The following is a 14,702-nucleotide window of genomic DNA, read 5'->3' on the forward strand; positions in this document are numbered from 1 at the left end:
ATGACCAAGAATCTAACAGTTCGCAAAAGAAAGATCATTCTCAAAATAATGCAGCTTGTGGTAGAACACCAGAAGCTAGCCAGTCTACCCATTAGAAAAATACCTACGTTTAGTGGCGACCCATTACAATTTAAGCCTTTCATAAGAGCTTTTGAACATGGCATAGAAGACAAGACCATTAATCCCAAGGATAGACTCTATTACTTGGACCAGTACACCATCGGTGAACCAAATGACTTGATAAGAAGCTGTATTCACATGAATCCGGAAAGTGGTTATGAACAAGCCAGGTCATTGTTGGATAAGAAATTTGGGAACAAATACAAGCTTGCAGCAGCTTACATGGACAAAGCCTTGAAATGGCCAGCTATAAAGTCAGAAGACAGTGACGCACTTACCAGCTTTTCTATATTACTGACAAGTTGTGGAAATACCATGGCAGATAAAGAGTACATGAGAGAATTAGAACATCCCAAAAACCTCAGGGAACTGATTCAAAAGTTGCCATACAAATTAAGAGAAAGATGGAGGGCAGTTTCATTTGATATCTTGGAAAGAAGAAATGTCACCTTTGCAGACCTTGTTCGTTTCGTGGATAGACAAGCACAGATACTGTCGAGCCCACTGTTTGGCACAATTGCCGACGACAGACAAGCTCAACCAAAGCCTAACCCGAAAGAAGCACCTAAGAGATTTAAGAGCTTTGCCACTGATACATCGAAATCTGAATCGCGAATTCATGAGGTGGCAACCAAAGAAACCTACCCTGGTCAGGCAAAATCAGTAACACATAGTAAGCCATTCACAGCACGAGAGAGAGCTTTGAGGGCATTCGCCAAGCCATGCTGGTTCTGCGACGAGGATCACTGTATGGAAATGTGCATGAGACTTCAGTGTAAGACACTGGATGAAAAAATTGACTTTCTAAGACCAAAGGGATTGTGTTTTGGCTGTCTACAGTTCGGACACACAAGTCGCCAGTGCCCCAGCAGATTGACCTGTCATATCTGCAAAATGAGACATGCAACGTGTTTCCATGACAACAATAAAGATAAACTAAAGAAGGAAAAGGATCAGACGAAGCCAAAGGTTGTAACAAACAACAGTTTGGCTACACGTCACAGTGAAGATCTCAAAGACATATGCCTTCCTTGACAACGGCAGTTCAGCAACGTTCTGCACAAGCAGGTTGGCTGACGAGCTTCATGTCACAGGGGAAGATGACAAATATAGTTGTCAGCACCATGACTCAAAAGAAGACTGTGAATACCTCCATTCTAACAAACCTAGAAGTAGGTGACATCCATGGAAGGAACTGGATCAAATTACCTACAGTATTCACACAAGATGAAATGCCTATTTCCACAAGCACTATTCCCAAAGAAGATTTCATTCATCAATGGCCGCATCTATGGGACGTCACACTACCACCTATAGATGCAGAGATAGGGCTGCTAATTGGCAACAATGTACCTATGGCATTGGAACCCCTGGAAATAGTCAACAGTCATGGTAACGGACCCTATGCTGTAAGAACGATTGTTGGCTGGATGATAAATGGTCTTGTCCAGGAATCTGAATCTCAACAGAACTGATGTTCTAGCAGACGAGTCCCTTGATCATCAGTTGAGAGGATACTTCGACAGAGAATTTAACGAGCGCCTCAGCAATGATAAAGAAGAACTGTCAAGAAATGATCAGCATTTCTTGGATATAATGAACTCATCCAAGAGATTAACAGGAGGACACTACCAGATGTCTCTGCCATTCAAAGATTCCAAAATCAACTTACCAAACAATAAAGTACAGGCCAAAGAAAGAGCTTTTTCGCTTAAGAAGAAGTTTCTGAAGAACGATGCTTTCTACAGAGATTACAAAGGCTTTATGAAGGATCTCCTAGATAAAGATTATGCCCAAAGGGTTCCCGAGAGTAAGAAAGATCGTCAGGATGGGAAGGTGTGGTACATACCACATGATGGTGTATACCATCCAAAGAAAACAGGTAAGATAAGAGTGGTATTCGACTGTGCAGCAGAATACAGAGGAAAATCACTAAATGACCACCTGCTACAGGGGCCGGATCTCACCAATGCCTTAATCGGAGTGCTCCTGAGATTTCGCCAAGAACCAATAGCTCTAATGGCGGACATTGAAGCCATGTTTTACCAGGTCAGAGTTGAACCAGATGATTATGATGTTCTAAGATTCTTTTGGTGGCCCAATGGAAATCTCGATGAAGAATTACAGGAATATCAGATGAAAGTGCACTTGTTTGGCGCTGTCTCTTCACCAAGTTGTGCCAACTTTGCACTGAAAGAAACAGCAAAAGACAACAAGGACATGTTTAGCAACAATGTGATCCATGCCCTTGAAAACAGTTTCTATGTGGATGACTGTCTCACGTCAGTCGCGTCTGACGAAATAGCGATTGAGATGTCACAGAAACTGAGAGAAATCTGCAGTAAAGGTGGATTCCGTTTGACAAAATGGATAAGTAACAGCAGAGCTGCAATAAACTCAATCCCAGAAGAGGATCGAGCCAAAGAAGTTAAAGACTTAGACATAGATGATGCCTTGCCAGTGGAGAGGGCATTAGGTGTACAATGGTGTGTCGAATCAGACACATTTAAGTTCAGGATAGCAGTCAAAGACAAACCAGCAACGAGAAGAGGCATTCTGTCAACTGTCAGCTCCATATATGATCCACTGGGATTCGCAGGTCCTTTTGTTCTCAAAGCAAAGGGAATCCTACAAGACCTTTGCAGACTTAAGATAGGATGGGACGACGTCATTCCTATACCGTCCCAGAAAGACTGGACCAAATGGTTGTCAGAACTACAAAGGCTTGAGGAAATGAAGATAAGAAGGTGCATTCAACCCAAGGATAGTGATCAGAATGCAATATCCCAAATACACCACTTCTCAGATGCCAGTCAAAAGGGTTATGGAACTGTTTCCTATTTAAGACAAGTCAGTACCACTGGAAAAGTTAATTACTCATTTCTTATTAGCAAGTCTAGAGTTGCTCTACTTAAGACCATCACAATCCCAAGAATGGAGCTATCAGCTGCGACTTTAGCAATACGAGTGGACAGCATGCTCAAGCGTGAGCTGGACATTTCAGTTGATCAAACCTACTTCTGGACAGACAGCATGTCAGTTTTAAGATACATCGCCAATGATTCAAAGCGATTCCACACCTTTGTAGCAAATAGGCTATCAGTGATTCATGAAGGGTCAGCCCCATCACAATGGAAATATGTGGATACTCAAAACAATCCCGCAGACGAAGCATCTCGAGGACTGTCAATAGATGCATTTCTGAAAGATTCCAGATGGATTTCTGGACCAGGGTTCTTATGGGAAAATCAAGAAATGTGGCCCCAGCAGACACACATTTCAAATGACATTCCAATGAAAGATGTGGAATTAAGGAAGCTTGCTCAGGTCAACCAGATAGAATACAGCAAGCCATGCAAAGAAGTAGATAGCCTTATCAGTCGCTATTCGGACTGGTTTGCTCTAAAGAAGGCTATTGCATGGGTACTCAGGATACGGGAAGAACTCCTAGATCGGAGTAAAATGAAGAAGGCAGGTTTAACACCACAGAAAAGGAAGCCTGTCGTGTTGACAGTAACAGAATTGGAAGAATCTGAGAAAGCCATTATATGGTATGTTCAACAGCAGAACTTTTCAAGTGAGCTTGAAAGACTTACCTCAAACAATGGACTTAATCTGAACAAAGGCAGTCCAATCTCCAAGCTTGATCCATTTGTAGAAGATGGTATAATTAGAGTGGGTGGACGTTTAAGTAGGGCCAACATGCCAGAGAGCGCGATGCACCCAGTGATTCTACCAAAGAAATCTCATGTGTCAGAACTGATAATTCGTCACATCCATCGTGAGTGTGGACATTCAGGCAGAAACTTTGTACTTTCAAAATTGTTTGAGAAATATTGGATTATCAAAGCCAATGCAGCAGTGAGACAAGAGCTACACAGATGTGTGACTTGCCGCCGTACCCATGCTGAAGCAGGTAATCAAAAGATGGCTGACTTGCCTGCTCACCGTGTGACTCCCGATGAACCTCCGTTCACCTTTGTTGGAGTGGATTACTTTGGTCCATTCGACGTAAAATGCAGAAGAAAGCACGAAAAAAGATTTGGAGTTTTGTTCACGTGCCTTACAACACGTGCAGTGCACATAGAAGTGGCACATAGTTTAGACACTGACTCTTGTATAAATGCACTGCGTCGTTTCATCGCTAGAAGAGGTCAAGTGAAAGTCATCAGATCAGATAATGGCACCAACTTCGTTGGAAGTGAACGTGAGTTAAGGGAAGAAATTGAGAAATGGAACAAATGTCAGATTCAACAAGAGATGCTACAAAGAAGTATTGAATGGACATTCAATCCTCCGACTGGTTCCCACCATGGTGGCGTGTGGGAGCGACAAATCAGAACTGTGAGGAAGGTATTAAGATCACTCGTAAGAGAACAAACTTTGGACGATGAAACTTTACGAACAGTGCTGTGTGAAATAGAGGCTATTGTTAACAATAGACCTATATCCAAAGCATCAAGTGACCCAAATGATTTGGAAGCACTCACTCCAAATCACTTGCTGCTCATGAAGAGAAAACCGAATTTGCCGCCGGGTATGTCTGACTTGGGTGGTTCATATCCAAGACGTCGGTGGCGCCAAGTGCAGTATATGGCGGATTTGTTCTGGAAGAGATGGTTAAGAGAGTATCTGCCATTACTACAAGAACGACAGAAGTGGGTGAAGATAAGAAGAAATTTGAAGATTGGTGACATCGTGCTCATAGTGGACAATACAGCACCTAGAAATTCCTGGTCAATGGGCAAAGTTGTGAAGCTTATGCCAGATAGAAAGGGTGTTGTTAGACGTGTCGAAGTGAAAACCCAGACAAAGGTTTTGGACAGACCAATCAGCAAGCTGTGCTTGCTTCTTGAGAGTGACACTTAAACTGTGTTTTGAGACTGTAACTTGACAACGAGTCTGAAGTTAAGACGAAGAGCATCGACTAGTAATATGTTCGATTAGTTCTTGCATACTGTAATATACTAAGATTATAACTCAGAGAGAATGTCCACTTCTAGTTGTTAAGCCAATTAATGTAGCTTAGGATGACATTGTTTAAAGTAAAAAATTCGCTCTATACAATTTTATGGTAATTGTTACATTCAGATATAAGTAACAATTAGGGGCCGGAATGTTAGAGCCGAATTTTAGGCATTTGCTGTACATGCAAAATATTATATTTGTAACTTTGTTAGGGTTTGTGCGTGAGAGGCTGCATGTGCTAGTATATAGAAATTAGTCGAGACATAAGAATCTGTCAGACCCTGCTGCCAGCAGATGTCCGAGCTACATTCACAGGACTGGTGGCAGCTGTGATTTACCACTGCAACTAAGACTCATAGACTAATTGTCTTTGAGGGGTCCTATGGGTTTTGACCAGATCAACCACGATAAGTGGCCGACCAAGAATGTTAGTGACACATGTGGAATGAAAGAGTGTGAGAAAGGGACAGAGAGCTTTAAGATACCGAAGAAGTAAGACATGTTTTAAGTTTCTGAGAGAGAATTGTATGATTGTGTGTTGTGGGCTAAGAGGACATACGGTTTTTCAATCTATCCAGGAACTGTCCAGCCACTGTCCAGCCACTGTCCAGCCACTGTGAATTAATTGTTTAGACATTGTCTAGTCACTGTCAAATTAATGTTCAGGTACTGTTATTCTGTCATCGTGTGGATTGTATTGTGAAGAAGTGTAGTAAGAAAGCTCGGAACTTGAGATTAAAGGACATTTTGAAATCACTGGACTGAGTTGATACTTTTACATCCTCTACCCCCAACAGCGAGATAATTTAAGAACTCACAGCGCTGGGGAAAATTGTGTAAAACGATCTCCTGAAATATTGTCGTGATTTGTTAGTCTTCAAATCTCCTATTGTGCTGGTTATTTCAGCGTTAAATGAGACGGAATAGTACAGTATATTTCCCATTTCAACAGTCCGGTATGTCACCTGTTTCTGACCATGTAAATAACATGCCTTACCAGCAGGTGAACTTTGTATGTGTTTATGAAAGGTATTTATTTATTTATTATTTATTTTCATCATTTATCTTATTTTTAGGTACAAAATCATGACTTCAAATGACAAACAAATATATACCATGCGTTTGCATGCAGAGTTTGGCGGTATCTGACACTGACAAGCATATTATAACAATGACATTGTAGGAAAATGGGCAAGTTAATAGCAATCAAACAATTGATGGCAATCAGACCAGAATCCAACAAATTTAGTACAATTACAAGAAGAGATTGCATGTGTTTTATCGATATTGTAAACTTAACTTATTTCCTTTCTGATCATATCGAAACCTGGTGTACGGAGTAAAAGGCTTTTTCGATATCGATCAGTAGTAACATTGCCGGAATTTCCATAGTTTCTGTATAATCCATTATGTGGTATATCAGTCTTGTGCATTCTCCAATATATCTATTAGCAAGGAATCATTTTTGATCTTCGTTAATAATTGAAGCCAATACCCTTTTCATTCTTTTTGCTACTTTTTCCGACCTGATCTTTGATGACACATTCAGTGAGTGAGTGAGTTAATATTGAACGTCACATCGGCAATATCTCAGCCATATCGTGACGAAAACAATTTATACAATAAAAAGTGAAATGAGAACATTTGACATTGAAGTGCAATATATGTACGTTATAAAAACCTGTTGACGAAGGACAGTTAAAACAACAATTACATCTAAACTAGTGTGGAGAGTTAAAACTGATAGCACTATTTGGACAATACAATATAAAAACAGGCTATAGATCGCCAACACCAGAAGGTAGATCACCATACCAGGGACCATGGGGACTTACAGTACCTTTGCTACCTGCATGGACCCTAGTTGGATTGACACCATCCCTTCAGCTGCTGGCGATTGTAAGAAATGTAAGCCAAAATTAAAACGACAAGAATGCTAGTAGGGTAAATTTAATAAGTAAAGGTTCAGGTTCAGATTTCCAGTTAATACGATACATGGAGTCACGTGAACTATGACATCATCAAGGGCAAGTTCATAGGCATAGGTCATGAACCCTCACAGGTGTGCACGATATCACAGGTCACATGAGTCAACGTAGTAGGACTTCCATATACGGGCATTCGTTACTCTGCACCGATTCTGCTTCCTCAAGGCTCCGTTAATGAATTTCATTGGTGCAGCGTGATTACAGAATGCCCTTTGACCTTTCTGACCTGTGATATCGTGCACACCTGTGAGGGTTCATGCCCTTGATGATGTCATCGTTCACGTGACTCCATGTATCGAATTATCCGGAAGTCTGATGACGTCAGACTTCCGGTCACGTGACCTGCACCTCCTCAATGAGGTGCTTTACTTATTAAATTTACCCTACTAGCATTCTTGTCGTTTTAATTTTGGCTTACATTTCTTACAATCGCCAGCAGCTGAAGGGATGGTGTAAATCCAACTAGGGTCCATGCAGGTAGCAAAGGTACTGTAAGTCCCCATGGTCCCTGGTATGGTGATCTACCTTCTGGTGTTGGCGATCTATAGCCTGTTTTTATATTGTATTGTCCAAATAGTGCTATCAGTTTTAACTCTCCACACTAGTTTTAGTTGTAATTGTTGTTTTTACTGTCCTTCGTCAACAGGTGTTTATAACGTACATATATTGCACTTCAATGTCAAATGTTCTCATTTCACTTTTTATTGTATAAATTGTTTTCGTCACGATATGGCTGAGATATTGCCGATGTGACGTTCAATATTAACTCACTCACTCACTGAATGTGCCATCAAAGATCAGGTCGGAAACAGTAGCAAAAAGAATTAAAAGGGTATTGGCTTCAATTATTAACGAAGATCAAAAATGATTCCTTGCTAATAGATATATTGGAGAATGCACAAGACTGATATACCACACAATGGATTATACAGAAACTATGGAAATTCCGGCAATGTTACTACTGATCGATTTCGAAAAAGCCTTTGACTCCGTACACCAGGTTTCGATATGATCAGAAAGGAAATAAGTTAAGTTTACAATATCGATAAAACACATGCAATCTCTTCTTGTAATTGTACTAAATTTGTTGGATTCTGGTCTGATTGCCATCAATTGTTTGATTGCTATTAACTTGCCCATTTTCCTACAATGTCATTTCTTATAATATGCTTGTCAGTGTCAGATACCGCCAAACTCTGCATGCAAACGCATGGTATATATTTGGTTGTCATTTGATGTCATGATTATGTACCTAAAAATAAGATAAATGACGAAAATAAATAATAAATAAATAAATACCTTTCATAAACACATACAAAGTTCACCTGCTGGTAAGGCATGTTATTTACATAGTCAGAAACAGGTGACATACCGGACTGTTGAAATGGGAAATATACTGTACTATTCCGTCTCATTTAACGCTGAAATAACCAGCACAATAGGAGATTTGAAGACTAACAAATCACCGAGATACGACAATATTTCAGGAGATCGTTTTACACAATTCGAAGGACAACATTTCACCTGCGTGTTGTACTTTGTTATGAAATCATGACATTTCACTTTTCCCCAGCGTATTTCACTACACACAGTATTTAACATGCAATGACCTCAACGTCCGAGTGATTATATTCACTACAGACATTATTTTAACATTCATCGGCCTCAACATCCGACTGGTTGTATTCACTACACGCATGAATTTAACATGCGTCGACCTCAACATCCGGGTGATTACATTCACAACACGCGTACGCATTATTTCAACATGCATCGATCTCAACATCCAAGTGATTATATTCCCCATACGCATTATTTTAACATGCATCGACCTCAACGTCCGAGTGATTATATTCACTACAGACATTATTTTACTATGCATCTACCTCAACATCCGACTGATTATATTCACTACACGTACACATGACTTGATGGAGCCCTACCAATCAGCGAACAGGTCAAAGCACAGTACAGAGACTGCGCTAGTCAAAGTACACAATGACATCATGACTGCCATGGACCAGCGTCAGGTGACTCTCCTTGTTCTTTTGGATCTCTCCAGTGCTTTTGATACTGTTGATCACCAAATTCTTCTGCAGCGTCTGAAGGTCAGAGTCGGTATCGATGGAATTGTCCTTGACTGGGTACGTTCTTACCTATCTGATAGGTCACAGTCCGTCAAAGTGGAATCTGTACTGTCCACTGCATCACCACTCCACTATGGCGTTCCCCAAGTATCTGTCCTTGGACCTTTACTGTTTAGTCTGTACATTCTTCCCATTGGTGACATTGTCCGAAAGCACTCACTGAAATTTCATCTTTATGCTGATGACAATCAGTTATATCTGTCAGCAGAGCCTAACCTTGCTGAAGATTGTGCACTGAAGATACAACAATGTATTGCTGAAATAAGAGACTGGATGACCTTGAACTTTCTGAAATTGAATGACACAAAGACTGAGTTCTTAACCATCGGATCCAGGCATCAACTTTCCAAAGTGCCCGACAGTTTATCTCTTGAAATTGGACAAGATGTTATCACGCAGTCAGACTCTGCTAAAAATCTTGGTGTCATCTTTCAATCAACAATGTCATTAGAAAATCAAATCAAATCACTCAGCAAAGGATGCTTCTATCATATCTTCAATATTAGCAAGATCCGAACCCTCTTAGACTTCAACACCGCCCAGCTTCTAACGACCAGCCTTGTTCTCTCTAAACTTGATTACTGCAACTCCCTCTATTACAACATTCCTCAACAGCTCCTTTCGCAACTCCAACGGATTCAGAATTCAGCCGCCCGTGTTGTTGCCCTTGCACCACGCTACCAAACTGTGACACCTATCCTCCAAACTCTTCACTGGCTTCCCGTATCAAGAAGAATTCAATACAAACTTCTTCTTCTTACACACAGCTGCATCTATGAAAACATGTTTTCTCAATATCTTAAAAGCCTCCTTCATCTCCATGTTCCAAGCCGATTGCTCCGCTCGTCAAACTCCCTACTGCTTACACAGCCTCACGTCAAAACAGCCATGGGATCAAGAGCGTTCTCTGCTGCAGCCCCCTATCTCTGGAACATTCTACCACTCACCCTAAAAGAAATAGAATCTGCTGATGCTTTCAAAACTGCCCTCAAAACTCATCTGTTCAAACTCTCTTTTCCATAGACATTGTCTACAATCTTTTCTCTTCATAGCGCCATTGAGCAATATCTTTTGGAAATAGGCGCTCTATAAATCAATTATTATTATTATTTTCTTAACGTTCATCAACCTCAACACCTGACTGATTATATTCACTACACGCATTATTTTAACAAGACTCGACCTCAACACTCAAGTGATTACATTCACTATACTCATTACTTTAAGATACACCTACCTCAACATCCGGGTGATTACATTAACTATACGCATTATTTTAACATTGATCGACCTCAACGTCCGAGTGATTAATAATAATAATGTGTGCAATTGTATATGGCGTCAAACTCAACACCAGGTATGCTCATAGCGCTACACTATACGCATTATTTTAACATGCATCGACCCCAACACCCGAGTGATTACATTCACTATACGCATTATTTTGACATACAGCTACCTAAACATCCGGGTGATTATATTCCCTGTACACATTATTTTAACATGCATCTATCTCAACATCCAACTGATTATATTCACTGCACGCATTATTTAAACATTCATCGAGCTCAACATCTGAGTAATTATATTCCCAATATTATTGTAACGCATCAACCTAAACATCCGATTGTATTCCCAATACGCTTTATTGTAACATACGTCGATCTGAACATCCGGGTGATTACAATCACTATATGCATTATTTTAACATACATCTAACTGAACATCCGCATGATTAAAATCACTAAACGCATTATTTAAAAATACATCGACCTCAACACCCGTGTGATTGCATTCACTATACGCATTATTTTAACATACATCGACCTCAACATCCAGGTGATTATATTCCCAATATGCATTATTGTAACATGCATCTATCTCAACATCCGGGTGATAACATTCACCATACGCATTATTTTAACATGGATCGATCTCAACATCAGGGTGATTACATTCATTAAACGCATTATTTTAATATACACAGATCTCAACATCCAGGTGATTACATTAACTATACTTATTATTTTAACATACACCGACTTCAACATCCGGGTGATTACATTGACATTACACATTATCTTAACATACATCGACCTCAACATCCTGATGATTACAATCACTATACGTATTATTTTAACAAACATCTACCTCAACATCCGGGTGATTACATTAACTATACGCATTATTTTAACATGCATCGACCTCAACATCCGGGTGATTACATTCACCATGTGCATTATTTTAACATACATCTACCTCAACATCCGGGTGATTACATTAATTATACACATTATTTTAACATTCATCGGCCTCAACATCCGAGTGATTAATAATAAAAAAAAATTCCTTTTATATAGCATCAAATTCCACACCATGTAGGCTCACAGAGCTACACCATACGCGTTAATTTTAACATGCATCGACTTCAACGGCCGAGTGAATATTTTCAACGTTTGTTTTTTTTCCCAGCCTCAAGACATGAAACGAAGTGGTATCACATCTCCCCTGCCCGCTCTCGCCCGTCCTCCTCTCCCCCATCCCCTCCTCTCTCCTTCAACGATAAACAATAAACATTTCTCCCTCAGCTCACCGTGACACATGGAAAACATACTACTGCAACCGTGCCTTCGCGTGAATATGGTTCTATTTTTTAACTGTTGGAACACGACAGATCAACAGCTGACATCCCAATTGAGGGTGACTGATGGAATCTAGCCCCGCGAGAAAATTCGCGGAAACGTAGTAGGACTTCCATATACGGGCGGGGCGGTGGGGTAGCCTAGTGGTTAAAGCGTTGGCTCGTCACGCCGAAGACCCGGGTTCGATTCCCCACATGGGCACAATGTGTTAAGCCCATTTCTGGTGTCCCCCGCCGTGATATAGCTGGAATATTGCTAAAAGCGGCGTAAAACTAAACTCAGTCAGCCAGGCCATATACGGGCATTCGTTACTATGCACCGATTCTGCTTCCTCAAGGCTCCGTTAATGAATTGCATTGGTGCAGCGTGATTACAGAATGCCCTTTGACCTTTCTAACCAGTGATACCGTGCTTACCTCTGAGGGTTCAGTTCATGAGTTGGAAACTTCCAATCATAAAATATTTATCTATTTACAAATTAGTTAACAAATCTAATTCTTTTACCAATGCAATAATTAAATGAGAACTGACATTAGTAAAAAGATCCTTCATAGTTCGTGCTTTGAAATAGTTATCCCTTGTGATGGAATGTTCAATGCAGTCAAGCAGGACATGCTTGACCGTGATTCTTTCATCACAAGGGATGCAAAACGGAGGATCCTCACCTTTAAGCAAGTATTCATGTGTATATCTTGTGTGGCCAATACGACATCGTTGTATGATGACCTCTTCAAATTTGGACTGACAACCCAAGTAGGTGTAACCAATGTAAGGTTTTATTTCATATAATTTATAAATACCCACTTGGGTGTCCCACTTCCTCTGCATCAGATCACGGACATAAGTTCTAATGCTAGCTTTGTAATCAGAGTATGGAATAAGAAGCGGTGTCACAGATTTGTTGAGTGCCGCCCTGGCAGCAAGATCGGCCATTGTATTCCCAGAAATGCCAACGCGGCAGGGCAAGACACATTCAGTAACGATATCGGTCTCCAAATAATATTTATATGTTTTCTGTTGGGCAATTCTATTAGGTCTACTCCCATTTGTGAGAACTCCCAGTTGTGAGACTCCCAGTTGTGAGACAGTGGGGTAGGTAATTAGCAAGGAAAACACACCTTACTCCCCTATCTGATAGAATGGATTAACCCCTGCTAATTATGGATAAGCTATATAACTGAATCTTGTGGAGGTAACTTAATGAAACTCTAAAAGATAAAGTAATTAACCTACTCAGATAAACGGCTTTAAAAAATAAACACTTTGTGTAGGTAACTTCGTGATCATTTGAAAGAGAAATTAATTTACCTACTCAGATTTACGTGTTTGAAAAATCTAGCAATAACTGTTGTAACTATAATTAATCCAAATGTATTAATTAATCTTTGACTGCTCTTTCCGATCACCATTATGGCAGGCCTTCAACAAGTAGAATATATCACCAGTTCACGATAATCTTTTTCAGTATTTCAGTATCTATTGAAAACAATAAATGCTCTTCAACGAACAATGTCTTCTGTGTTGATTAACGCATTAATGAACTATGCCTCCTGCGGGTACTCTTCAGCAACAGGGCTGTTCCCACTTTCATCGTAGGGATGGGGAAGCACCACCTGTGTGCACTGAACCATTAATTAATGTGTCTCACAACTGGGAGTTCTCACAAATGGGAGGACACCTTCTATTAAGCAGACGCAGGTGACAGCATGTAGTTAATCTGTGCACTGGACCATAACATGTGTTGTTTTAAGCTGTAGTTCTTATGGGATGTAGTTCTTGTGTGAGGACGCCTTATGACTGGTAGCGTCAATGGAATGAAATATTACTAAATGGTTTTATCGTGTTTATCATAATGCTAATAGAAATTGTTTTACTGCGTTCATTTATTTACATGTAATCAAGTGGAAATCTTTTCATGTTATCAACTGAGATCAGTGACTAAACGTAACATCTTTGCGAGTATGGTCCCAGGGGGTAGCCTAGTGGTTAAAGCGTTCGCTCGTCACACCGAAGGCTCGGGTTCGATTCTCCATATGGGCACAATGTTTGAAGCCAATTCTTGGTGTCCCCCGCCGTGATATTGCTGGAATATTGTTAAAGTGAGTGAGTGAGTTGAATTTTACGCATAAAACCAGACAATCCAACACACTCATTCATTCTATGTAATCAGTAATCAACGACAAGCAGTCGTAACAAGAATGGGTTGCTAAGACCTAAATATACTCATACCAAATAATCGTTGTATACTCACCCGTTGTCACCCCAACCCCCACCCTCACACACCCCCCTCTCAATTTAAAAAACTGAAGGGGGTGACAACCATTATTGGCATGAGTATATAATGCTCTATACATGTTTTGTTTGTATGTTGAATAACGCCGTACTCGGTAAGGGCTTCCTGTCCATAATCATGTCTGGTATTCAGAGAACAATGTATAATTACTAGTATATCATAGATCAATAAAATTAAAACATAAAAGATTGTTGACGAAGAACAGTAAAACTATTAGTGTATCACATATATCCTTTTAAAACTAGAAATTAAATCTAAAACACTTAAACTAGAAATGACAACACAATGCATAAACGGGCTTAAATATATACTAAATTGATATTTGAGGCGAGCCTGTGTTGTTGTGACCCACGGTCAGTAGGACTGTTCCAAATGGGCGAGCACATATAAAACTTCAACACCCTGCGAAACCCCACGCATCCCAAGGCGGGATAGGTCTGCCGAAGTGGCAACAGGCGAAGGCGACCTCCAAAGCACATAACCAACGAACGAACAATGCGAAGGCTCAAAGTGCGAGAAATATGACCTACATTTGGTGAGGTGG

At 40.3% G+C, this 14,702-nt stretch overlaps 2 protein-coding genes across 2 annotated transcripts; both read left to right on the forward strand.

Moving 5' to 3' along the window:
• LOC124261295 lies at positions 1-1,155 on the forward strand. The gene has a single exon (XM_046695602.1). The coding sequence runs from the start codon at positions 1-3 to the stop codon at positions 1,153-1,155; it is 1,155 nt and encodes a 384-aa protein (XP_046551558.1).
• A 402-nt stretch (positions 1,156-1,557) lies between these two features.
• Positions 1,558-4,989, forward strand: LOC124261296. Its single transcript, XM_046695603.1, has one exon. The coding sequence runs from the start codon at positions 1,558-1,560 to the stop codon at positions 4,987-4,989; it is 3,432 nt and encodes a 1,143-aa protein (XP_046551559.1).
• The last annotated feature ends 9,713 nt before the right edge of the window (positions 4,990-14,702 follow it).

Source organism: Haliotis rubra, unplaced genomic scaffold, assembly GCF_003918875.1.
Source record: "Haliotis rubra isolate DU_JTF1 unplaced genomic scaffold, ASM391887v1 Scf795, whole genome shotgun sequence".
NCBI classification, from domain to species: domain Eukaryota; kingdom Metazoa; phylum Mollusca; class Gastropoda; order Lepetellida; family Haliotidae; genus Haliotis; species Haliotis rubra.